The sequence below is a fragment of the Tenebrio molitor genome, chromosome 8, assembly GCF_963966145.1.
Source record: "Tenebrio molitor chromosome 8, icTenMoli1.1, whole genome shotgun sequence".
Lineage (NCBI taxonomy): Eukaryota > Metazoa > Arthropoda > Insecta > Coleoptera > Tenebrionidae > Tenebrio > Tenebrio molitor.
The window spans coordinates 15,642,313-15,668,518 of NC_091053.1; the positions used below are offsets into that span (position 1 = coordinate 15,642,313).

At 40.0% G+C, this 26,206-nt stretch overlaps 2 protein-coding genes across 3 annotated transcripts in view; both read right to left on the reverse strand.

The window, feature by feature from the left end:
- Positions 1 to 42: 42 nt before the first annotated feature.
- On the reverse strand, positions 43 to 10,359 carry PolQ (DNA polymerase theta). Its single transcript, XM_069056087.1, has 7 exons — positions 9,405 to 10,359; positions 7,598 to 7,653; positions 1,846 to 7,323; positions 1,594 to 1,795; positions 917 to 1,545; positions 606 to 870; positions 43 to 559 (listed from the first exon to the last, which is right to left on the reverse strand). Exons 3-7 carry the CDS (start codon positions 5,821 to 5,823, stop codon positions 270 to 272), a joined length of 5,364 nt encoding a protein of 1,787 aa, XP_068912188.1. The 5' UTR covers positions 5,824 to 7,323; positions 7,598 to 7,653; positions 9,405 to 10,359; the 3' UTR covers positions 43 to 269.
- Efa6 (Exchange factor for Arf 6) overlaps positions 7,667 to 26,206 on the reverse strand; it is a 77,183-nt gene continuing 58,643 nt past the window's right edge. Inside the window, exons 5-15 of one of the 2 annotated variants that reach the window (XM_069056088.1) lie at positions 23,507 to 23,880; positions 22,925 to 23,447; positions 20,061 to 20,290; positions 19,803 to 19,996; positions 18,506 to 18,698; positions 18,284 to 18,450; positions 17,621 to 17,870; positions 10,908 to 11,052; positions 10,708 to 10,851; positions 10,425 to 10,615; positions 7,667 to 7,963 (exon numbers count right to left, since the gene is read on the reverse strand). In XM_069056088.1, the coding sequence (XP_068912189.1) occupies positions 7,885 to 7,963; positions 10,425 to 10,615; positions 10,708 to 10,851; positions 10,908 to 11,052; positions 17,621 to 17,870; positions 18,284 to 18,450; positions 18,506 to 18,698; positions 19,803 to 19,996; positions 20,061 to 20,290; positions 22,925 to 23,447; positions 23,507 to 23,880 (2,490 nt within the window). In that variant the 3' untranslated portion in view covers positions 7,667 to 7,884. The remainder of the gene's footprint in view (positions 7,964 to 10,424; positions 10,616 to 10,707; positions 10,852 to 10,907; positions 11,053 to 17,620; positions 17,871 to 18,283; positions 18,451 to 18,505; positions 18,699 to 19,802; positions 19,997 to 20,060; positions 20,291 to 22,924; positions 23,448 to 23,506; positions 23,881 to 26,206) is intronic. The other variant, XM_069056089.1, reaches the window with a different exon arrangement.

Here is a 26,206-nt window from a genome sequence, read left to right on the forward strand (position 1 = left end):
GCTAGTACGTGACAGGTGTCGAAAAAATAGGTAAAAACGCAGTAAAAGTTGTTTAAATATAATTGTAAACGTATGAATCGTGAATTGAATATACCTAAATATACAAAATAAAGGAGTGGCACAATATACAGAGTAGATAACGCATCCAGTACCAGAAGCAAAATATACAGAGTTGGTAAGTTAAAAATGTATAAATAAAAACCTGCTAATCACTCTCCGAAATGTAAACACAATGTCAGAAATCGAACAATAAATAGAAAAGTAAAATATCACATTTTGTACTCGGCGAGCTGGCCCCACGAGGGCCCAGTCTTGACCTTGACCGGAAACGGAACCGACAGTTTTACCGCTTCCTCCATGCTCTTCCTCAAAACGGCGACGAAACTCTTGAGACTACTCTTCGACACTTCGTAGAGCAATTCGTCGTGCAAGTGCAAAATCAGCTCGGGCTTCCCTTCTATCGACCCGCACTTCTCCTCGAGGACAACCATCGCCCTCTTCACAACATCCGCAGCCGACCCCTGGATGGTGGTATTGACCGCTTGCCGTTCAGCTTGACCTGCGACCCACCACTATCAAACGGTCGCAAAACAACCAAAACTTACTTCTGACGGCGACACTTCTGTGGTCGACGTGCGGCAGATACCTCCTCCTCCCGGCCAAAGTCTCCACGAACCCGTTTTCCTTGCACCCTTCCACCACCTCTTGGAGGTACCTCTTCACCCCCGGATACGCACCTTTGAACGTCTCCATAAACACCGCAGCTCGTGTCTCATCTATGGACAGCTGCTCCGACAGAGTTTTGCTCCCCATGCCGTAGATGATCCCGTAGCAGATTTGCTTGGAGTGTTGCCTCAAGTCGTCCGTGACCTGCACCCAATTCTTATACACCTGAATCCACTCGATCTCCCCTTACCTGCTCCTCTTCGATGTTGTTCCATTTGGCCGCCACCGACCTGAACACGTCTCCCTCGCTTCGCATTATCCTGCAAAGCAACTCGTCTTGCGAGAGGTGCGCCAACAGTCTCAACTCCAACTGGCAGTAGTCGGCGGAGACCAACACGTGACCCTCCCGCGGAACGAACGCGTCCCGACAACTGACCTTCATCCCTTCCACGTCGAAATTTTTGGCGACGTTTTGCAAGTTGGGCTCGTGCATGGTGATGCGGCCGGTGGCGGTGTGCACCACGCAGCAACCATGAATCCGGTCCTTCTCCACGGACCGGATCAACGGTTGTACCATCTTGGTGATGGTACAGTTGATTTTGCGCCACTGCAGCACCAGACCAGCGACCGGGTTGTCATTTTTCTCCAAGATCTGCTTCCTGGTGCTGACCTTCTGCCCTTTGGACAAACCCAAAATTTTGGCCACGTCTCTGGAGGACGTGAACGAAAAGCGACGACCAGCCAAAGTGTACGCTTTTCTCTCGATGCTCATTTGTTCGTGGTGTAGAGTCTGCCCCAGGTGGGTTAGCTTGGCCACGTCCACACCAACGCCCACCAACTCCATCCGGGCCAAGCTCCGCAAACAAGACATCTCGGTTGCTAAAACTTCCAATGTCATTGTGCCCAATTGCTGCTCAAATTAACTACCATAGACACCAAGAAGCTTTTGGTTTTGGTCCTTCAATTCCTGTTTGACCGCCTTGGTCAAGTGCCAAGTCACGAAAGACTCGACGCAAGACCTCGTTTTGGACTGGACCGAAGAGTGAAGGTTCAACGAAGGACTCTCTATCCCATTACTCAACCCACACAACTGTGAGACACCAGAAAGGTTTGGACAATACGTTTGGACCTGTAAACAATGCTCTACGAACAAGAATTTCGACTCTTCTTTTGTGTTACCATCTCCTGGAAGCTCTTCTCCCGTCCTTCAGGTTCCAAAAGCCAAACTCCAACTTTCGGATCTTCTGTTCTGGCACAAAACTCTACCTCGCAACACCTCTTCAACACTTTAATCTGCTCTTTGCAATCGAACATGGTGACTGTCAGGTGTTTGTTGGAGAGCAACAGCTTGACGAAATCGACACACTTCTCCATTTTGGACAAATCTAGATAGTACGTGGTGGACCCGCCCCAAAACATCGCAAACCCGTCTACTTTTCGATTCTTGTAAACAAATTTGTCTCGAGTGTCTAGACCGGGATCAGGAGTTAGCCCAATCGTTCTTGTCTTTTCTTCTCTTGGACTACAAACGACCGCCAGAGAGATCATTTCTTCTCTCTTTGCTTCACCACAAAACACTTTGAACAGCTCGTCGTGACTGCACACGTCAACTGTTTCAATCTCGTTCAAACTGGACTCGTTTGAAATTTTCTTCTTCTTTCTTGGACTCTGCATCTGGAGTAGGAATCTGTTTTCTTTGCCCGTTTTTGGTCGCTTTCTCGACACTCTGGGAGTGTTTTCTCTGAATGAGAAGTAACTCTCGTCTTGCGAAGTCGTTACGAAATCACCAGAGGAGTTCAGACTGGTTCTAGAAGTGTTTCTAGTCGCTGTGTTCAACCTTGAAGGAGTTTCACCAATGCTGGTTTCAAACAAGCTGCCGTCTGACGTCACGTTGGGATTGGTGTGGCTGTTTTGTTGCCTCAAAGGACTAAACACGTCAGAGATACCAGAAACATTCAACTGCTCTTTGAAATCTTTTCCTCCGACTCTCGAAACGGAGGAATTCAATGGACTGAAGATATCAGAAGAATCAGAAATATTCAGACTCTTCAGTTTCCCGTTAGAAACCATCAAATCTGGTATACTTTTGCAACCATTACGATTTTCCACCCCCACAGGGCTTGACACACCTCCAGAAACAGAAACATTCAACTTCACATCATCCTTTTGGTCGCCATTTTCTGCCCCCAAAGGACTTGACGCACCTCCACAATCAGCCTTTTGCTCCTCCCCTTCTCTACTCAACTCCTCATTCCCGCTAGTACCCCCAGAGTTGTTCCATTTCGCCTCCTTCAACCCCATCTCGACCCTCAAAAACTCCCTGGCGCTGGTCAACAGCACCTCCGCCGCCTCCCTCTCGGTCAACCCCTCCCTCCCCGTGATCCATATATTCCTGAACTTGTTCCTCTCCTTCAGCCCGAACTCCGACTCCCCGTCCCTCATTTTCCCACTCTCGAACGGCACAACTTTGCTCAACACGCTCTCGATGGTGCCGATTTCGGAGTTGGCCAGTTGTATCACGGTCTGCAAGCCGCCGTCGTAAAGCGCCCTCGCGCTCTTCCCGTTCAGAATCGGCAACCGCATCAGATCGAGCAGGTCGCGACTCACCCCGAAGTGCAACCGATCCTGGAACTGCGAGATGAGGATTTCCACACTGGACCAGCCCAACTGTTTGCTGAACGACGTCACCATCCCCGCGAAAGTGGACGCGGTGAGTTGCAGCGACTGCAGCATGCCCCTGTTGCAGCTGAATTTCGCGCACACTTCCGACAGGGGGCGCTCGTTGACCAAGTCTTGCAAAGCCAGAGCCACGAAGAATCGCTTGTGGACGAGGTACTTGTGGTAGAGTTTGGACGTGTTGGTTTGGGGTTTGCCTCTGGTGGCGCCCACTATGTAACTCTCGCGTACTCCCACCAACTCCCCGACTTTTCTCATGCTGGCGGGGAGTTTCTCCCACAGATTCAGATAGAACATCCAGTCTAGATTGCCCCACTGGTGGCAAGCACTGTACGGAGTGACCAGATAGATGAGGTGGAGTTCCGTCTCTAGAACAAAACACTGTCGCGCCTTCTCCAGTTCCGTAAATAGAGACAGTCCATCTTCGGGAGGGATCGAGGAGGACAGACACGCTCGTCCGAGTGATGTCGCGACGTATTGTCCCGTCCCGTCTTGCAACCGGAGAAACTCATTGGTCACCAGAAACTCCAACGCCTCCTTGATCGGACTGTCGAAGTTGTCGCTCTGGGCCAAGAGAGTACACTTGGTGAACAACTCGACGTCTCGAGGCGACGACGCAACTCCGCTCGCCACGATCTCGAGGATGGCGCGTTTCAACTTTCCTTCTTCCAGACAACTCTCGATCGGTCTCAGTTGTTGACACATCAAACTCCTCGCGATCTGCTCGTCGTTCTTTTGACACACCAGAATGCTCTCTCCCGAGGTGTCTTTCCCCATTCTGCCGGCCCTCCCGATCATCTGTCGATAAGTTAAAGAGTCTAAGGGTTTTCCGTGGGCGAGGGGCGACCGTATGATCACCCTCCTGGCCGGAAGGTTCACTCCGGAGGACAGAGTAGATGTCGCCACCAACACTCGGACGACTCCGTTTCGGAACGCGGCCTCGACGATGTCGCGCTCGTCTAGGGTCAACCCTGCGTGGTGGAAGGCCACCCCGAAAGAAACAGTCTTGCGTAAAACTCCATCCAAGCCGACGGGACAGAAGCGGAGTTGCTCTAGGACTTCGCCGATCGGTTCGGGCTTGAGTTGACGCCTCAACTCCTGTCCGATGTTACTTATGTCATTTCCTACCTTGTTACTTTTGCCACTTCCTAACCTCAAAAAAGCCGACGCAATCTGCTGGGCCAGGTTTTCGCACCAGTTCTTGGTGGGGCAAAAGATGAGGACCGAGCAGTTGGCACTAATCGTCTCGATGCACAACTGGAGGATGTTGTCGGTGTCGGTTTCTAATTCCGGTAGGGGGCTCAGTTTTCTGACGAGATTAAACTTGTTATCGTAAAGGGCACCACAGATCTGCGCTTGTTCGTACAGGGGGATCGGTCTGAAGTCGGTCACGTACAACTCCGCGTCCAACCATTTCGCCAGGACCCCCAGATTGGGTAGTGTCGCTGACATCCCTATAATCTGCATGTCCACATGATCATCCCTCAAAGACACGTATCTCAGCTTCGTGAGCAACAACTCCAACAAGTACCCCCTGTTGGGCTCCCCTAACAGGTGCATCTCGTCAATGATCACCGCCCCGATCTCGCCCAGACTCCCTTCTTGTAAAAAATTGTTGACCAAGCTGTTCGCCTTTTCGATGGTGCACACGGCGAATTGGACCGACTGGAAGCCCCCAGGGGGGTTGTACGACCCCATGAATCCCTCGACACGGACCCCGCTCCCGCTGAAGATGTCCTGGAAGTAGAACATCTTCTCGCGTACCACTGACACGAAGGGGAGGATAAAAAGGACTTTCTTTCGCCGCTCGAGGACCGTCTTGATCGCGAGGATCTCCGCAACTAGGGTCTTGCCCGCCGACGTGGGGGCCGAGTAGACTAGATTGGCGTGATGTTTGAGGATTTTCGGGTTGTTAAGACACTCCACTTGCCACGGGAACATAGTGGAAATCTTGCGGGCGGCGTATTTTTCCAGGATGGATCGTGGCAACCCCCATGATGACAGTTGGCGAGACGAAGAGGCGCAGGATTTTGGAAGGGTCGGCGGAGACGCGTTGGGGGCTGTCTGGTTGAATAAATCGTCCCCGTTGATACAGTCTCGCGATTTGGGGATCGTACTTGGGGGCTCATTGAACATGTCATCCTGGAGCGAATCATTTGTGTTGCGTACTTCAGGGTGGCAGTCTTTTTCCTCACTTAAATCACCATTCTTACAGTTTTGTGACAATTTCGTCGCTTTATTTTCTAAGGGCGGATTATTTCCATTACAAATGGTTTGACTAGATGAATCTTCGTTGTCTTTCAGCAGCGTGAGCAGTTGGGTGTTCAAAAATAATGAGTCATCAAATGAGACGTCGCTTTTTGTAACAGACTGAGACTTCTCTAATTCGAGTGGGCCTTTTGTGGCGTTTTTTACGTTCGATACATCCAACACGTAATTGTCGAAGTTGCTAAAGGTGCAGTTGTCAAAGGTATCATTCATGGTATCCCTAACGTATTTCGGAGAAAAATAAATCGCTTCCTTTCATGCTTCTGTTCACTTCAATTAAAACAATCACTTATATACATATATTACTGAAAAATAAATAAATTATCACAGCACTTGATATGTTTTGAGGTTACAAGTTTGAACTTGTTTACAGCTGTCACTTGTCAAAAAGCGTCACTTAGTTCGAAAGAGTACGTTCCTAAATGACACTAAGAACCAAGAATACGTTCCATTACATGATACCTTCAACTCTAAAACATCATTAACCACCTATATATTAAAAAATAGTATAAACAAGCGTAACCTGTTCATATTTTATTGAGAATCGTGGTGTACTTGATGCTTCCAGTAACTATGACGTCACAAAGACACGATTCTCTTTACTTTTTATCCTATAACAATGTGAAATAATTGTGAATACTTACCAAAGCGACTTCTTTTGTTGCCCCAAAAAATGAGTGAATAGCAAAAATTACTTAGGTTTTTATTTAGGCATGGTTACTTAACCCTTGACCAATACGTAAGTAAGCAAATGACATTACTGAACACATATCCTTCACTTTAGTGACTGAACAATTTTTCTGCTGTTAATAAAATACTGTCAAGCAGCAAAGCTCAGGTACAATTGCACGAAAGAAACATAAAATGTATTCAAAACATAGCAAAACAAATTTACGGCGTTTATTACACTATCGCAACTTAATGCTTGGCAAAGATTGTCATTTTTTTACTCGAAAACTACTGTAAAAAATCAAATTAAATCAAATCTACAACTGAAACGGCGAGGTAGAAATCTTTTCGGGAATGTCAAAACTGACGCTAGTTCGCTTGACGTGGTCGAGTATTAAAAAACCAGATCGGATTTGTTACTTTATTGAAAATATAACGGTAATCGGTGTGTACCTCACTTTAGGCACTGGTGAAGTTACATTTTTGTAAACATGCAGCATTGCAGAGTTGCGTATTACATCTACATCCAATAACAATTTGAAAAAACGAAAACTTAACAAAAAGTCAATTTGTATTAATCCATCTGATCATGCTGTACGAAAACTATCATTCAGTTAATATTTACATGGAGTTGTAAAGTATAACAGAACAAAAGGGGAAGTTTCCCCGGCCCTAGAGATCTAAACACGAGTGGAAAGGAACAGGATCTTAGTCTCTGTACTAGTGGTGCGACTGCGCTGGGTATAAACATTTGGTCTTTTATTCAATCAATAATATACATAAATAAGAATAGTGTATTTAAAATAAAAATTTACATAAAAGCTACACTTTATACATAAAGTTGCAAAGCCATGTGATAATTTTCTTTCGATATTAATTTTCTTTGGTAAAATGATAAAACAGTAAACGTTGCTACACCTCACCTCGTCATCTTCCTTTTAAGATAAAAACAAATTTTGAAATATCCAATATCTTCTATTGCACAATCGGTACAACGCTTTTATTTGTGAAGTACATTGCTTCAATATTCATTCCGGACCTCTCCTACACGACATGCAATTAAATGAAAATTAGTAACATTTATCTTAACCTAGAAAACTCGATAAATAAATAAACTAGTGTGTGTTTGTGAAGAAGCCAACAAACGATGCCCTCTACCGGCATGCACTACTCAAACAAGCCAAGCCATTCCGACCAATCAGCGCCTCGACCAAGCTAGACACACTGTTAGTATTGCTCGTCACTTGCATGTAAAACTGTCAAAACGTGTAGTTGTATGTACAGATGTTAGATGGCAGGAAAAAGATTTGACACCAACCTTAAGGAGCTAATTCACGTTTGGGGAAGTAAGTAATGTGCACAGAAAAACTACACCTAAAAAAACGAATTAATTTAAATAATTGTTTATTATAGACTTTAATATTTCATCAGCTATATCCGATTGAAAACGATTTAACATGTCAAGTAACAACATAAATAGGTATACAATGATAATTAGCTATACATCTTATATCCTATGGTTTGTTCTAAGGTGACATCGTCCCTATATAATCATACTCATAATTTATATTTTCACAGCCCCTAACACTATTTTACTTGTATAGGTTACTCCATGCTTTCGCTGTTGTTTGAGTGCACTTTTACCCTTACAGATCTGTCGCTACAAATTTTCACCCTAACGGATCTAAAACCAACCGAAATTGCACTTGGGGATTTCATCGAGCCGCGTTGGCAACGTTGCCGTACTACAAACCGACACGACGACCTCTGCTGACGACCACCAAATTCACAAAGAGGTGAACAAACTCGGTACACATCCGGGACCTTGAACCCTCCCGGTCCTAGGTCAAGATCTAAACATTTGCATTCGACAGATTTTATTTATTTTTCTATTTACGTTCTATTCTTGCCATGACAAATGAATGATGTCAGTTCGATAGTTAAATTTACCGACTGCGCACGACCGACTAATTTCAGATTTGTTTGTATACTTTGTAGACGTAGAAAGTGATTATAAATGACCGTTAAGCTTGTGCAAACGCTGTACGCATTGTATCACTTTTATAGAACAATTACAACACGTCATTTTTTGTTCGTTTTTAAAACTGAAATCTTCGGATTGTGCAAAAATCGTAGAGTTCACTTTGTCGATGATTTCTTTAACTAATATTTACTCTTTAAAAAATATGTACACGATGCTAAAGCACGTATCGGCGCATGCAGTTATCAAAGAAATACCTTGCAGACTTTTGTGACACTCAAAAATAAAAAGATTGACAAACTTGTCTGAAAACGTATTTCTGTGATGATCTAACATAAGAGAGTTATTGAAATTATGTAAAAGAAATGCGTACACGTCATTAATAAGTTTCATGCGCCTGTGGATTTTTTTTGAATAATAACCCTATATATTACTAGGTATTGCATTATTTTCACTAAAATGTCCAAGTGGAACTAAAATATAAAGTTTTGTCAAAAGAACAGTGAAATAAAACAGAAAGTAAATGCAAGCTTGTGCCAATTTTTTGGATTTTTTTTGAAACTACATAATAAAAGTCGGCTACATAACCTCAACTTTTTTATTTGAATTTCACTGTAAAATTTAGTCATTATACTAATACATTCCTACTGAAGATACGTATTTCACCGATTAAATTATGAAATTGAAAATATTTGCACAAAAAGAACACATACTTCTCGGTACTAACCTCACTTTTCTACAATTTTCTATTGTATTTACCGAATCTACAAATTCCATAGCAATTCGAAATTCTCCTTAACCACACTATATTCCTACCGAAGATCCTTATTTAACCGATTCAATTGTAAAAATCCAAATATTTGCACTGGTAATTAACGGTTCTAACCTCACTTTGCAATTTTTTTGACTTTCAAATTCCACTGCGACAACAAAAATGATTTTCAACAACACGTCGCGATTTGTTAATTCCAGTTCTGGCGCTTCGTAAATTTTAGAAAGATTGGAATTGATGGAGAAATTGGAACATAACCTCACTTTTGAGCGGTCGCCAAGAGAGAGCCCCCGTGCCGCGGTTTGCACCGAAGAAACTTCGTACCGAGAAGTGAAAACGAATTTCTAATTTGAAAACTCTACTAATACTTACAGATCAACAGTTGACACACATACAAATTTAAAAAATAATACTTCTGGAATAGTCACTGGAAGATAGAATTATTGGAATGATTCATCTGTCACTCTCTAAGAGTACGCTAGAGTTAGGTGCACTCGACATTATGTAATTAACTTTATTTACTTTTTTTGATTTCTAACGTTTGTATTTGTAGAGAATCGTAACTAATTACAAGATTTGAAATATCCAGAGGTGCTCTCAAACAAGCCATTCCTGTACTTGACCATCACCACCGCCACAACAACAATAAAGAAATGACCTGGATACAACGCAAAAAATAAATATGTAAAGTACACAATAATTTATTGTCAATATGATTCATTGAATCGTACTCGGTTTATGTTTTTTGGCATCATCGTCTCGTCTCGTGGATCCGACTCTTCAATGAATGATATTTTCGGTAACAATCGACCAAAAAGTACATCTCTTGACAACCAAATGATAAAAATAAAATAAAACGAACAAAAGCCACCAATAGTCCACAGTTTCAGCGACATTTCAAAATAAGCCTCACTGTTAGTTGCCATATACCACATGGAATAAAAAAAATCATAGAAAAGAAGCCAAGTTTCAAACTCATTACAACACGCTTTTGCTGCGTACAACGCAAGAAACCAAGTCGCGAGCAGATCAAGTAAATCGGAGGGACGAGTTGGTCGTGACGTGTGAAAATCGACTCGCAGATCGACCCGCACGACTCTCAGCTGTCACTCGAGACGTTTCGATCGGACAAGCGACAGTCGCGACTCACTTTGACAGGTGACACTTGCGTCCCGTGCGGACCGATCTACGAGCGCGGTGTTGCTTTCTCTCTGATTTATGTGACCTTGGGGCGTTGTCTTGTTGTACACAACAAAAATTCTTCAACTCATGAGATTTACTGACATTTACTGTCAAAGCACGCATGCCGAGAACACCCCCATGACCCGTCAGCCTATATCAGCATCACCGTTGAGCATGTTTCGATTGTAAATAGCCTGTCTGTAACTATACCTATTCGTGGGGGGCGACGGCCTGTCGGGAATCGGGGGCGGGACTATCCCGCCTGAGGGCCCGTCCATCAGTGTGACCCCCGTGGCCTCGTCCACCTCGCCGATGCTGTTCTCCACCAGACTGACGACGTGCTCCGTGTACTGGGCCATCCGCGAGCGCAGCATGTAAGAGTATGTCCTGTAGCGCTTCACCTGCAACAAGTCATTTAAAAATGGCGACGAACTCGTGACAAAATGGCCGAGAACTCAGGACAAAATGGCGACAGGCAACACGCTCCTCTTACCTCGAAATTTAGATAAGCTTCCTTCTCTTTGTAATTCTGCACCACTAGAGATTTAGAACCTTTTTCCGGGGGTGATTTTCGATGTTCCTCTAGTTCCGCTTCCAGTCTAAGTACTCTCTCCTCGTGATCTCTCAGCTGTTCCCTCTGTAACACAGTCGTGAGGTTGTCTCTCGAGAAATTGGTAAAAACAGGTCACTTGCCATGTTCAGTTTAGTGTGACTGCACGGCAAGAGGGGCCTTTGGAATTTCTTCTGCGATCCTACGGCCGCTTCGAGGGGGGCTGCAGAGAAACTGGCGCACACAAAATTGATGGTGTCTATCCACGATTGCAACTCCTTCGAATCGCTAAAATTGTACATGACTCGTGAAATTAGGTAATACTGACAAAAAATCATTTTTTACTAATTAGTCAAATTGGCAGGTAGACAAAGAAAATCATCAAATCATTTCCGAGTAAAAACATAAAGCGGTGGTGGTTAATCATATACTAATTATATAATTGACTTTGCGATTGTCGAATGTACATGAATCATACGAGTATGTGCATTAATACTAAATGGGAATTAATACTATCCCACCTCCACCCGGCGGCACGGCAATTTTGCCGGAGTACATACACTATTACGGATAATACTATTAATTATTATTAACACACTAATTTCGACTAATTACATCACTAATTTATATCACACTAACGGAGATTTCTATCTGTCGAAGATTCTTAAATCAATGCTAAAAAAATTTGCGTTAGACAACTACAATTAAGATTATTTTAGTAGCACCACAACTATATTAGAAATTATTCGAGAAAAGTCAAAAACATACGAAATACTTGCATTTTACTAATTAGTTAAATTTAAATTAATCTTTACTAAATTTACTAGTCGGCTAAAAAATGCTTAAATGGTTCAAAAGTACATTATAGTATAATTTAATTAATCAGTTACTTAATCAATTCATTAAAAAAATATTTCAACTTAATTTAACAGGTCAGTTCTTAAAATTATGAATGCAAATAATTATTCAGAGTACAATTTGTCATTCAAATTTAAAATGCTTACTAATTGTACAAAATTAATCTCTTTCGAATATAATTACTTAGAATGATATAATTTTATAAATAAGTAAACGACTTTTAATATAGTGTACTCGTTATTAAGATGTTTTTTTTTTTTAATTTGGCGTCGAAATTGGTGTTGAAGAGTTGATTGTGAACGAACCACTCGTCTTAAAAACACTCAAAAAGTGAGGTTAGATTTAAACAGCTGATCAAAATTGTAATCCGGTGGTGCGTTCAAAATCGACTCTTCAACGCCAACTTCGACGCCAAATTTAAAAAAACACCCGTTATAACTTATAAGTGATGAGCTTAATATACCCGATGGTTCGAAAAACATGGTAACCACCAATTTATTTTTATTTGTGAATATGAACAAAACCTGATTTATGGATAATCGATAATAACGGCAAATGTACAGTTAGCGACACGGAATTCCGGGCATCATTTTGCTGTCACTTCAAAAAATTGCGATGTAAATCACTCTTTATTGTCAACGTGACATTCAAAAGTCACATTTTAAAACTTATTTTCTATCACCTCAATCGCATGTCAATCAAAATCGTCGCAAACGGTAAAATTGAGGTTAATAATGTAAAGCCTATTTTACATTTTTTGACAGTATATTGACAGTGATGCCCTATATTCCGTGTCTCGAACTGTACATAATAATTTGACTATAGTTTCACAATTTTTCAGTTTCTCCGAAATGATCTTATCTTTTAGTTTTTAGGGAAATAATTTAAATGTTCAAAACTCATATTAATTTGAGAAGAAACTTGAATACATTTTTAACTAATTCGATAAAATTATTACTTTTCCCTAATTTATTACAATGATTAATTAATTTAATCCCAAAATTTCGATTAATACTATACCCCAATAAAAAAAGAGATAAAAGTGCATCTCTGAATATTTTACTGATTAATTCCAATTTATTTTAATTAATTAAAACAAAACAACCTAGCTTAGCAATAATTTATTCGATTTATGGACACTTCAATAATTAAATAAGATAACTTAGCGCTAATTTAAATTGTGCGTACACTTAGCTTGTTGCAATTAGAATCTTCAAACTGAAGTACAATTTTATTAATTAATTATAATCACTTTCATCTTAATTACTTAATTAGCAATCATGTCTCAAAGGAGATTTAAACGTGCATTCGTTTATTAAATAATCGATTTACCTTTATCATTACCAAAAATGTGTCCATCAGTCTTAATTTTTACTAATTAAATTAATTAATTAAACAAAATGAGATACTAAACTTTACTATTCTAGCAGCTTTGGGTGAGACCGTTTTAATCGAAGGTAAAATAACGAAACCTAATTTTTTTATCCGATAAATTTTTCAATTTACGAGAACTTTTTGCTTTGACAATTTTACGAGTTGAATTTGGGCATTTTCATTCTGGTTAGGCCCAAGAGCTTTAGCTCGAGGGTTTAACCGTTGAATAAAAATGCCCAAATATCAACGAGTAAAATTGTCTAAAGCAAAAATTTTTAACTGAAAAAGTTATAAAAAATTAGGTCGTGTTATTTTTGGCAAGATTAATTCCAGAATACAAACTTTAACGTTAGGTAATTATTTATTTATAATACAATTATTAAAAACAATTTGAGAATCTGACAGGAGTAGCATGCAATTTTAATCACTTTTGACAGATGACAGAGTAGTAGGAGGTTTTTATCGCGATAAACATTTTTGATTAGATGAACGCAAGCGCTCTGATTGGCTGAACACGCAGTTTTGATGTACGTGGGAATTAATCGCAATTAATTTGTAATTAAACAATTAGTTACAGCGAACATGACACTAATGTCGCTCCTTATATCAATCTACACCTGTCAAAATATCCGAAATTTTCGCCGACATTGCACGCAACATTTTCTCACTTCCTTTCTTTCCGTCGACCAATAACAACAACAGAAATTTATTTCAACCCCTTTATTTCACAGTTTCTCCATTTCAAACGACACCAAAACCATTTCCTCCAGTGTTGCCAACCCGAGACCGATTTTTATCGTTTTAGTACAAACATCGGTGCGGTTGCAGTTAATTATTATAATAACCATCCGCACACACACACGAACCATCGACTCGCGGAACTTTGACCTTTCAGAAATTAAATTGCAAATGGCGTGGATCATTATTTATTGAGGCCGCGACGTCATCTGCGCCACATTTTTACGCTCAAACACGCGAAACTGAAATCGGACGGATTTCCCGACGAAAATTTCCAAAAAACAACATCTAGACAGATTTCTCCGCGAACAAACCGACAAAGAAACGTTGCATCACGACCGCGAAATAAATTCCGCGCTCGTACGGGCCGCTAATACACCACTTAATAACTTATTCAAACGAATCTGTTCGCACCACTTTACTTAGTATTCAGGCTGGATACGCGGCCGCGAAATATTTCCTAAATTCCAACACAATCTGGATGTGTTAAACGTTACACCCCGAAAGACGTGACGCTCGTTTTGTTTAAATAAAGCTTCACGTCGGGGTGATTTTTCTGCGTCTGTGAAACGGGGGTTTGCAAACGGTAAGGTGGTAATCGTGATCTTGCTCCTTTGCGCATGGTTCGGCGATAAATTTCAAAAACTATTTGAAAATAAAGGCTCAAAGAAAATTTGGATGATGAACGATACGATTATGAGAGAGGGCAACTCCCTAAACCTTCGGTCAACCCAAAACCTAAAGAATTGTTTTTAGAAATGACTTTCCATTCAGTAGTTGGATTTGTACAGTTCATGCCTTTAATTTATTTCATTAAGCAATATTCTTTATGTGGTTTTTCTTGGTAAGCACATCTTACATACAAAGGGTGCTGCAAACTGACAATAACTAATTCAGAATAATTTATTATTCTACCGGGTGTTCATTTCAATTTATCCTCAAAGTTGGCGTTGAAAAGTCGATTGTGAACGCACCACTCGTCAGTTTGCAGAGTAAACACAAACAACCATAAACAACGCAAAAAGTAAGGTTAAATTTAAACAGCTGATCCGTGATCTGTAATCCGTGGTGCGTTCACAAACGACTCTTCAACGCCTACTTTCAAGATACATTTAAATGAACACCCGATATTTTAAGTTAAGATTTAAGATTACTCAATGTGTCGTTCTGTGCTTTATCATTATGTAACAGAAGTACCTTCAATTTTTTGGTAATTTAAGCACAATGTTATTATTGTTGTTACTGATAACAAACAGATGACTCATTTTTCTGGAAACAATAAATTTGCAAAAGTAGATTGCAGATTAGTATGTCTAATTCCTTAATGAAAATTTGCACGGACACGTGGTTTTATTTGGTGAACACGTATCCATGTGAGACACGTGGGGAAGAATTCGTTTAAATACAGAAAAAAAAAACAATTCACGACATAAACATAACCTCACTTATTTATCGACGAATTCGTCACATTGTAATATTTATATTACAATCAGTATTTTTAAATGTTCCAATTACAAATCAAAACATATTTACGCTTTGTGCTCTACCACCAGATAAACAAATTTAGTCACAGCTTTGGGCATTTTAAACAATTTTCGTTGCTACAATTGAAAAATTAAATTTCCGCCCAGTGTTGCCAACCGTTGAAAAAATATGGCTCTGGACTGTTCACAATTTTCCTTCAATTAGCTGCAACCTCCGTTTTTCTTCCTTTTTACGCAGGAAACGAAGCCAAAGTATTATGTGATCTGATCTGGTCTGATGCAATTTATTTTAGTCTCACATCGGCAAAAAGTTAAAATGAAAATTCTTGTTTTGGGCGATTTCATAAAAAGCATTTCATATTTCATTTGTAATTGCGCAATTACAAACGAGTCCGTTCTTGTTGGCATCAAACAAATAAATAATCTCATTCCTTCTGACAGAAATGATTTATTCCGGCGTAATTTGACTGATTCCTTCTCATCTTATCTTTTATCTTAATCCTCAAATTATTCGAAAAACTAGAATGAAGATTTTTAATCAGTTCTATCATTCATCAAGATTCCTATGCAGTGATGGATGGAACAACAAATTAACCAGCTGCAAACTGTTCAAGATTACGATTGCGACGATGCATTAAAAAAAAAACTGAAATAAAATGCATTCGTAACGCACCAAAATTTGTTACGTCAAGCTAATTTTAAATATTTTACGCGATTTGGAGCCTTTAAGGGGCTCGTCGAACAAAAAAAAAACGTTCTATTCAACTCGTCGCGTGTAAATTGGGCTCTTTATGGCACTCGTTTCATTCGCGTTTTAAACTGGCCCACTCATGCCAAGAAAACCCAATTTACACACGCACTCATTAAATAAATTACTATGTATTACACGCTTCAATTACGAGTAGGTATTGTTGCGTCTTATAATTTGACATTTCTGATATTTGATACTTTGACAGATTTTCCCCATCACATGTTGTAGAATTTACACTAGAGAATGACTTTTAGGGAAATTACGTTTATTATGTTGTATGTAACTGGAATTTTCAAATTTTGAATGCCCAAGGTTGGTTACTATCAATTGACAGATTCTTTGCGCAAGTCCAACTAAATATGCCGCCAGAAACCAGAAACGAAAAAACATCTATTAGTTGGCGAGAAATTAGCCATTTGCAACTATTACAAGGACAAATTTTTGACATGGTTACGATATCTTTTGTTTGTCACCAGAAACCACATAGCCTCCAACCTAACCAAATTTATGGCAACCTAGTAAAGAATATCTTTAAATCTAAGGAATAATTTCTCGTTGACAATTTCGCGTAAGCAACAATTATTACTGTTTGAGTTGGCAATAAATTCTGGTGACTTTTATGTCTTGTTCCAACGAAAAAACTATTTTATTAATAAAAGATTACAAAAACCAAGACGTTTAAATTTTAAATGTATGGCAGCTGTCAATAACGTCAATAAAACAAATGGTAATAGATACAATTCAAAGGTTTGTCAATTTCATGTTTTGTTGCCAACTGAAACAGTTATTGTTGCTCACCCGGTATATATTTCGTTTGCGTGAAAACACAAACCATCAATATTTTATTCTGCAATTTTGCTGAATAAATTTAAAACAATTCTTGCCGCAACTAAAAGTAAAACTATCCAATGATATTAAATATCGCAATTCTGACAAGAATTAAAGTAAAATATAATTCACTCTCTTGTTGTGCCATCGCGTGCAGATTTCTCGTCTTAAAAAGCGACCTCTAGTGACAAATTTGTTTAAGTCAATCCGATTTTCATCGATTTTGTCATTTCCTCAACTGTTCTTTCCGAAATTGTTTCCAGAGCTTTGTTAGATTTATCTTTGATGATTCTAGATTACGGTAAGTTCAGTAACACCAAACATTTTATTTGTTGTAGGTTAGTTTGATTTTTCTCAAATCCTGCTAAACCCGGAAGTTTTACTTGCCTGTCAACCATTAACCCCCCAAATCTCCCCAAGACATGATTTAAATGGACAAAATTAATTTGAAGTTTAAGCAAGCGTTCACCTTTTTATCTAAAATTTAGCTTTGTCTGGCCTCCATGTTTGTCAAATGTATTAAACACAACGCGTACATATTTTGATTACGGCACAATCAAAACGTCAAAACGTTCTGTTAGTTAATGCACAATCTCCATGTTTTATTTGTTTTATTCGGTTATCTCGATATTTGCTTCCAACAACACAGTCTTCGATATTTGACATTGACAGTATTGACACTTGACGTACTTAGTAATTTTATTTACGTGAGGTTGGCATTTACATTTTGGGACGTCACTATTCGCGAACTTACTACCGACCGTCTTCTTACACTTTATTTAACAACAGTAAAATCTTTATATTGTTTTTAAATGAACCTTACCCCGTCTGGAAAAGATATTCGGCCTGGTCCGCCGTCTGCAACCTGAAAACGAACATCTTCTTCGTGTAGTCGGTCGCCTTGGTGGCCAGCGCGTGGTGTATCCTTATTGCGTTGTGTAAATTGTCGCCCATTTGGTTCTTCCGGAAACCGTTCTCGTCCTTGTGCAGATACAACACCAAATCCCGCAATGTACAATAAAACATCTTCCAACTACGCTTGTGAAACGGTGCTAGAAAAATGCAGCAAAGGCCTTCGAAACAGCTATATTGTATTGCAACATGCTGTGCAGACTTAGTAGACTAGCTACACTATAACTAATCGTTTAGTGTCAGTCATGTCTTAACGATAAAAAACAAAACAAAAAGAAAAATCAAAAGAACTTTTCCAAAAATCAAAACAAGTCGTCTTTCTGCCCAAACAGTGCAATTTTTTGGTTGTCGCTTAGCTGAAACTTCTCTCGGAAGCTTCGGCCAAGTCTCGGATTGCTCCTTGTAAACGAACGAAAAATCAATCGTCTTCAAGTCGTGGGCCGGGCGTCCGGCGAGAACGAAAAGTTGCGGTCACTTCTCGCGGAAGTGACAGCGACTCTTCACCGCTACCGAAAACGTCGCACCGGACGCTCGACCCAATTTCTCGATCGAAATAAAACTTCCAATGACTCACTTCTCTTGGCGTTGGCTTCGTAGCAGCACTTCCTCATCACGTAGCCCTTCTTGTACTCGACGGCGTTCGACGAGACCGGAACGTCCAAGAAGGGGTTACCCCCGAGTCCTATCTGGTCGTTGGTCTTCATCTGCATCTGTCCGCCTCCATCCTCCACCTCCTCGTCCCTGCAAATCCCACCACTTTAACGCGAACCCTCCCCACACACTCGCAGAGACTTACAGCGCCCACTCCAGGGGGTAGTTCTTGATGGCGTGGTACAGCTGCTTCAGGATGTCCCTGGGGAAGTTCTCCGATTCGTTTAGACCGGACAGATTCTCGATGAACTCGTTGCAAGTCATCTTTCTGCTTATGTTTTGTCCGTGCAGGTCGGTGTTGAGCAACATGATGGCACACGTCAACGTGTGCACAGCATCTAGGCAAGACAAGCACAAAGTCACCACAAAGGCGGGAGCGTGCGTTGTTGGTTGCGTCCCAACTGTCAAAATGTCATTCTAACTTTGACAATAATAATGACAGCCGAGAAAATTTGTGTCAGTTTTTTTAATAAATTATGCAATTGCTTATTCTTATTATGTAACACTAAACCAACACTCCAAGGCTAAACAACTTCCATTATCTCATTTCCTGAGTTCAATCTAATTAAAAATTTACAACTCGTAAATTTTCCTACGTCAAAAAGCGTTTCCATTGGTTCGCGTAAACAATACGTCATTTCGTTTTTCATTTTTTTTTTTTTTTTGTACGTAACACGCAAATGAACTGTCAATTTTCCAATTAAAAAAATCGCCGCACACATTACACTCGACCCGGTGGGTGGAAAAAATTTAATGTCTCCATTAATCAATGTTCCAATTATTCTGTGATGTCACTGTACATGTGGAATTATGCACTTTTTGCTATTATGTTTTTCGTGATGAATAAACGTAAAAAGCCGAGCAGTGGGGCACTTTAATTACTATTATTGTGACCGGTAATGATTGATTTTTGTCGTGGAAAAACTATAAAATCGATAGGATATAAAATGTCAAGTATAAAAACGTTTTATTTCGCAATTATCTCGCCGATTAATGTTTACTGCAAGCTTTACGTTTGGAGGCAACTGTAGTTCGTACGAGAAGAGATGAGGAATTAATCTTAAACCTTGAGGCACCCCAAACGGAACGAAATATGTATTTTCTACCTTCTCTTTCTAACTATGTTTCGGGCACCGTAGTTGGCTTTGAATTATGATAGACGTAAAGATGTGCCGCCTCTTCTAAATTTGTAAATATGACATTTGACAGTTCACACATGTCACTTTCCGGTTTCAATGTGCTATTTAAGGTATCCGGAGGGAGCCAAAGAGTATTTTCAGAACTATATCGTAAAGGGCATTAGTTTCCATTAAATTAAATCATCTTCGAGCCCCTTGTCGTTAGGCCACCATGCATTACAATCGATTTACCTTTAGTACAGTACGTTGACGCTCCGCAACCGACTACGATGCAAGGTTACAAAAGAAAGGGAATCGACTGACCTTGTGAGTTGAAGGATCCGGGATTGCAGTCTAGATATCTCTTAGAAAAATGAACCAGAACCCTCTCCCTTTCCTGAGTTTCCCCTGTGAGAGAGAATTGTTTGAGGAACTTTCGTAGTGCTAAGTCTAATGTGTCGCTTTCGAAATCGAAATACTTTAGATACTCTTCGGCTACTGCTCGACTGAAGTCATTGCTGGAACATTTGAAAGACACGTTGTCGGTACAAGAATCTCGACGAAAATCAACGAATCTGTTACTTTTTACTAAGATGTCTCGATACGTCAGACTTTTTGAATCCGTCCAGGCTGTACAGACGTTTTGCCAAACGTATGGCAGAAGGCAAGTCCACCGCTTTAGGTGAGTAGTGAAAACTGTGGAGGCTCTCCACGTCGCTCTCGTCCTCCGACGACTGCGGTGACGGAGATTTCCCAACGTCCTTGGTCGCCTCGTCGTCATTGTCGCAGCTCTGTTCAGTAAATTCGTTTATCTGGAAAAAAATCACAGGCGCGTGACGGATTGTCCGAGACGAGATCAACGGGAGTACCGCGGGGAGTCGCCTTGACGCCTCCACTTTTCTGACATGTGTACATGTACACTTACGTACTAGATGTTTTTATATGCATATTTTTTATCGTGTCGCCATCTAAATGAGGGTCACGTCGATATCGGTTTAACAAGACGATTAAGATGTTTTGTGGCCTATAAAATTACCAATAAAGAAGTGTTAAGATGTTATAAAAGTTTTTATTGGTCACTTGAACCACGCGGTTTGGACCACGGAAAAAATTAACTAACTGGGTGGCCAAAAGTACTATAATCAACGATTCGGATTTGACACTTGTTTCCAAAAATTCAGTTCGTATACCGGGTGTGTCAGAATTCCACCGACAAACTTTTAGGGCTGATTCTATGATCAAAAATAAGCATAAAACTCTTAATACATGTGGGGTCAAAAACGCTTAGTTTGCGAGATAATCGACTAAAAAGTCAGAAACAAAAGCAATCAGGTGGAATTTATTGATAAAACGTACAAAAATAAAAATGAGTTATGTACAATTTACAAAAATTGTCAAAACTTCCAATACACAGATGACCCCATAAAATCGAAGGGATTCAAATCGTATTTGTTTTTACGTTTTTTGTTGATTATCTCGCTAATTAAGCGTTTTTGACCCCATATGTATTAAGAGTTTTATGCTTATTTTTGATCATAGAATTGGCCCTGAAAGTTTGTCGGTGGAATTCTGACACACCCTGTATAACATAAAAGCATTGATAACTAAATGACATTTGCAATATCTCATTTTTTATTGAAACAAATAAGAGATAAAAAGGAAAGGGAATCACCCACTATAACATAATGAAAAGTTTTCCTCTACTAACTTGACCTAAAATAAAATTCTTGAGTAATATATCTTTATCAGATCTTTTAGATTTTGGTTTCATAATTCTTTCAAGAACACTTTCAAGTGTGATCAACTTCACCTTGGTGAAATGAAACAGATGACAGTTATATTGGTTCTCTATATAAAAATCTGATCAAGAGTAATTTGTCTCAAATTTTGTTTATTTCCGATCAAAAATCACTGAATCTGTTGGTAACAATGAAAATTTGAATGATTTTGGTACCACTGTAATCTAAACGCATTTCCGGTTGTTAGCTTTCACCTTTTGACAGTGTCGACAGGCAAATTTGACATTTACCATCAAAGGTTCATTTTTGTAATAGCATAAACATAACCGACATAACCTAATTTTTTTTTATGTCGTGTCAAGTTAAAATTTCCGATCAGTGCCAATTACGAGACAAAAAAAAAACAATATTTTTCAATTGTTTCACTGCCAACAGATTCAGTAATTCTTGATCACCCGGTATATTACGTTCACGATTGTTTTAAACACGCAGCAGACCAAGATATTTTTTGTTAGATTGGCGTCAAATCCTGTCACATGAAGTTTTGTTTTTAAATACATATTCGCCTTCTTGTCACTGCGTCGTTCGCAAAAAAAAATTCTCAAAAATTAGGAAAAAGTAAAAAGAACCTAAAGCAAATTCAGGATGGATTGGCTTTTTCAAGGTCAAATAATTTTATTTTTTGGCAATGTGATTATGCCTTAAAATAGTGACATGCAGGGAACCAACACAATGCGAATTTAGAGTAGTAAATTCAGGATAGATGAGGTATTTCAAGGTCAAATAATTTTATTTTTTGGCTATGTGATTATGTCTTGTAAATAGTGACATGCAGGGAACCAACATAATGCGAATTTAGCAATGCTCAATCCACAACGAAAATTTCAGATCAAGTGTGCTTTGGGCAGTCACTCGACACATGTATACTCGAAACGTTTTGGATATGGATTGTCAAACTCAAGGTCGCTTAAAACTTATGATTGAACTGTACATTAGTGAGATCTGTCATAAATTCCAATAACCTTATTGGCGCGCCTAGTTACTTTTGCTGGTAGTGCCAACTTAACGACAAGTCCCCAATCCATATCTATAACGTTCCGACTGTATATGCCGTTCACGATTGTTTTAAACACGCAGGAGGCCACGATATTTTTTTGTTAGATTGGCGTCAGGTCCTGTCATATGACGTTTCGTTATTAAATATTCCTCGTTGTCAATTCCCTAATTGATTCAGTGTAATTCAATTATAACCTAAAATAGATTTATTATGCCAAAATTGTCAAATCGCAATATTGCCAACTAAAATGTCAGATTTTCATAGACAGTCCGAATTTGAAACAATCGTGAACGGATAATACTTATTTAAACTGAACAAATGGCATTTCAAAGCACTCCTGTGATATAATTTGATCACATGACAATTCAAATATACTTATGTCAAGGTGGGTACAAAGTGTCAAATTATGATTTTTTTATTATTTCTGGCATTTTGATTGGCCAAAACGATTACAGCGAACTCGTCGCCCTTGAAAATCTTCCTAGAGTGCTAGAGTCCCTTTCCCAAATCCTTTAATAAAATCGAATTATTCTCTGGAACACTTATTTTCCCAATCCGTCACTCCAGTTTATCTCACCGCGACGCGCAAGAACTGCACGTGGTGTGTCGTCGGCGACAACAACAAACAAACGAAAAACGTGTGTACCAACCTGATAACTGATCGCTTGCGCTTCACCCTTATTTTTATGATTAGTATCACAGCAGGCCCCTTTCCCCCTGTCCTTGACACTGTCTTTGTCAGGTCCCTTCACTTGTATCACAATCCTATGGTCCCCCTCGCCCCTGTGCCTCTGCCTCGGCTCCGACACCAACAAAGTACTATCACTGTCACTGTGGTCACTGATCTCCATGACGCAGTCCCTGATGCCCATGCTGTCGTCGTCGTGGTAGTCCGGACTGGAGATGTTCGAGATCGCCTCCGAAACGCTGTAGTCGCCGTTGGCGGGCGGCTGCGAGCCGGCGCTCGGCGCGTAGGGCAGCCTCCTGGAGCCGGACTGGCTCGACATCACCGAGGAAGACACGGACGTGGGGGAGGCCGGCGAGCCGGAGTGCAGCGGGCTGGAGGACGTCGGCGAGGTGTTGCTGTGCGAGGAACTGCTGCCGTTCGAGAGGGTGTGACAGAACTTGTGGTGGTCGGTGGCGGGGGCGTTGTACGTCCACACTATCCTGTCGCTGCAACCGAACACACGTTTCGGAAAAATCGTTGCCACCCCCGGAGGGTGCACTCTCACCTGTTGCTGTCACCGGAAGCGCTGACCGTCTCCGGTCGGGTGTCGAGCAGCGTGTTCAGCGAGCTGGTGATGTCCTCGTCGACGTCGATGTTGACGGCGCTCATGCCGCACGAGTCGTTCTGGCCCTGGAGCTGGTCCTCGGAGCGGCTCGTCCGCACGAAGTTGCTGTAGGATTTGGAGGCGTCGCCGGCGCCGGGGGAGGCGTGCGTCTCCCATTTGTTGGCACTGACTGGAGACGTGTTCGCCGAGTTCGAGCCCGACTTGCAGTGGTTGTTCTTGAAACCGAGGTCCATTTCGTTCGGACTGTTTGGCACCGAGTTATGCTGGTGGCGCAAGTGGTGGGTGTGACTGTTGTGGTACCTCAGACTGTCCACCTGAAAATTAAAACAAAAATTCGGTGAAAGCCTCCTGAGAGTAGAAGGGGACAGGAAGGGTGTTACGAGCCCCCAAGATCTCACGCGTGGGGTTAATAACAATATGTATCGCGCGTTTAAATAAAATCCTGGGCTGGGAAGGCGTTGGAAACCGTCAATTGTTGTGCTTTTTTAAAGCGTAGATTAATTGGAGCATGTTGACAGCTAACCTAAAATTTAAAGCCAAAAAATTTTACTTTTTTTCTTTCTTTGCAATGTTTTACATTAAAAATAGAATAACGTAACGATTCCTATTCTCGAACCAAATATCTAACGGCAACCTTTGCTGAAAACAAACATGTTCAATTATGTACCGATTAAACATAAACAAATGTCATTCGTGTCAAACGGCGGGAAATTCAAACTTTACACTGTTCTAAACGGTTTAATTTTTCCAACGCCTACTCAGCCCAGGATTTCATTTGAACGCCCAATATAAGAACAAATGAAGGACGAAGATTTTTTTTTTAATTTGAATTTTTAAAAAACTCTACGGCGAACCAAGAATGTAATTAAATTGGGAATAGGAGAGTGAAAGTAGAAAAAAAAAACGTAAAAAAACGTGGGATATGTAAATACAAGAAATATTGACAACGAAAAAAGTTGTCAAGTGGCAAAAGACTTTGGAGTAAAATTCTTTTGAATTTAAATAAGTGAAAAAAAAAGAATAAAACATGAAGATAAAGTGGAAATTGACAGATTGATTTAAAAAATAACACAAAAATAAAATTGAAAAAATCTCAAATAGGCGTTGAAGAGTTGATTGTGACCGCACCACGGATTACAGATCACGGATCAGCTGTTTAAATCTAACCTCACTTTTTGCCTTGTTTACGTTTTTACTCTGCAGACCGACGCGTGGTGCGTTCACAATCGACTCTTCAACGCCAACTTTGAGGATTATTTTAAATGAACACCCGATAGTAAAAGAAACATGCGATAAGAAAGAAAAAAATTAAATTACATACTAGAAAATTTTTATAAAAAAGAATTCACTAAAAGGAAGAAATAACAATAAATTGGAAACTGACTGAACTATGGATTTTAAGAAAATAGTAGAAACCCCAAAAACTAAATAAATAGAAAAGATCTTAAAAAAGAACAAAAAAACAAACTTGTTCTTAGTTTCTAAGGTGTTACGCAAACGTTCTTCAACGAGTAATATGGCAAAAAGAAAAATGCAGACCAAAAAATTTTTTAGAAAACAGAAAATTTAACAAAAAAAAAAAATAAACTGACCGAATCCCAAACTGTGAGGAAAACCGTTGAATCGTTTAGAAAAAAGGAAATGCTGAAAGAAAAACAGGTTGCGGAAGACCAAACAAAAGAACAACGGAGGTGGTATGGAGGAAGGAACTTCATCATCCACATCCATTCGAAGGTTTAATATCATTAGGCAAATAAAAAAATAAGTTAAGACGTAGGCTTTTTTGTTCGCAGCTTAGTTCGTTCGACTGATTTATTTTTTTTCTTTATACCATACTGTTATTAGGATTTATCAGTACTCAATGCTTGATTGATATGATACCTACAACAGACTAGGCCGTTATTCAAAATTATCAGACCGAGGCCGTTATTTTTGCTACCGTTGCTACGGTTACGGCATAGATGACAACTAAATTTAATTTTTGAAGTAAAGAGAAATGTCAGTCTTACAAATAAATCATCGTTAAATGTTAAGTATTATTGGTATAAAGAAAACTATAAAACAACATACGGCCGATATGGATATAACAGACTCGGTTGATTATAAAATCTCGGCTCCGCCTCGATTTTACAATACCTCAACCATGTCTGTTATATAACCTATATCGGCCTAATACCGTTATATATTATGATCGCCAGATGTGTAAATTAAAAAAAAAATTGAAAAAGGTGTTCCCACGTCTCGAGATCTCACATCCGGCTGTGATACTATGTTATGACAGAAGGAAAAAAATGGGGGATGAAACGTGCAACATTTTACAGATGGAGAAAACGAAAATACAAATTAAAAAACGTATTAAAGAGTAAAAACAAAATAACTGGATGAACAGAAGCAATCAAATATCGGCTGTTCATTTAAATTTATCTTCAAAGTTAGCGTTGAAGAGTCGATTGTGAACGCACCACGGATTACAGATCACGGATCAACTTAATCTAACCTCATTTTTTGCTCTGCAGACGGACAAGTGGTACGTTCACAATCAATTCTTCAACGCCAGCTTTGAGGATAAATGAACACCCGATATCTATTAAATGGGAAACAAATATAAATTGACCCACAAAGCAATGTGAAAATGTTATT

Excerpts from the sequence above, each read along its gene's own strand:
- PolQ (XM_069056087.1), bottom strand. The coding sequence starts at position 5,823 with ATGAATGATACCTTTGACAACTGCACCTTTAGCAACTTCGACAATTAC. Across the intron at positions 1,546-1,593 it reads AAAGCTTCTTGGTGTCTATG|CAACCGAGATGTCTTGTTTG; the intron begins GTAGTTAATTTG and ends TGGAAGTTTTAG. Across the intron at positions 560-605 it reads CAGAAGTGTCGCCGTCAGAA|GTCAAGCTGAACGGCAAGCG; the intron begins GTAAGTTTTGGT and ends GGTGGGTCGCAG.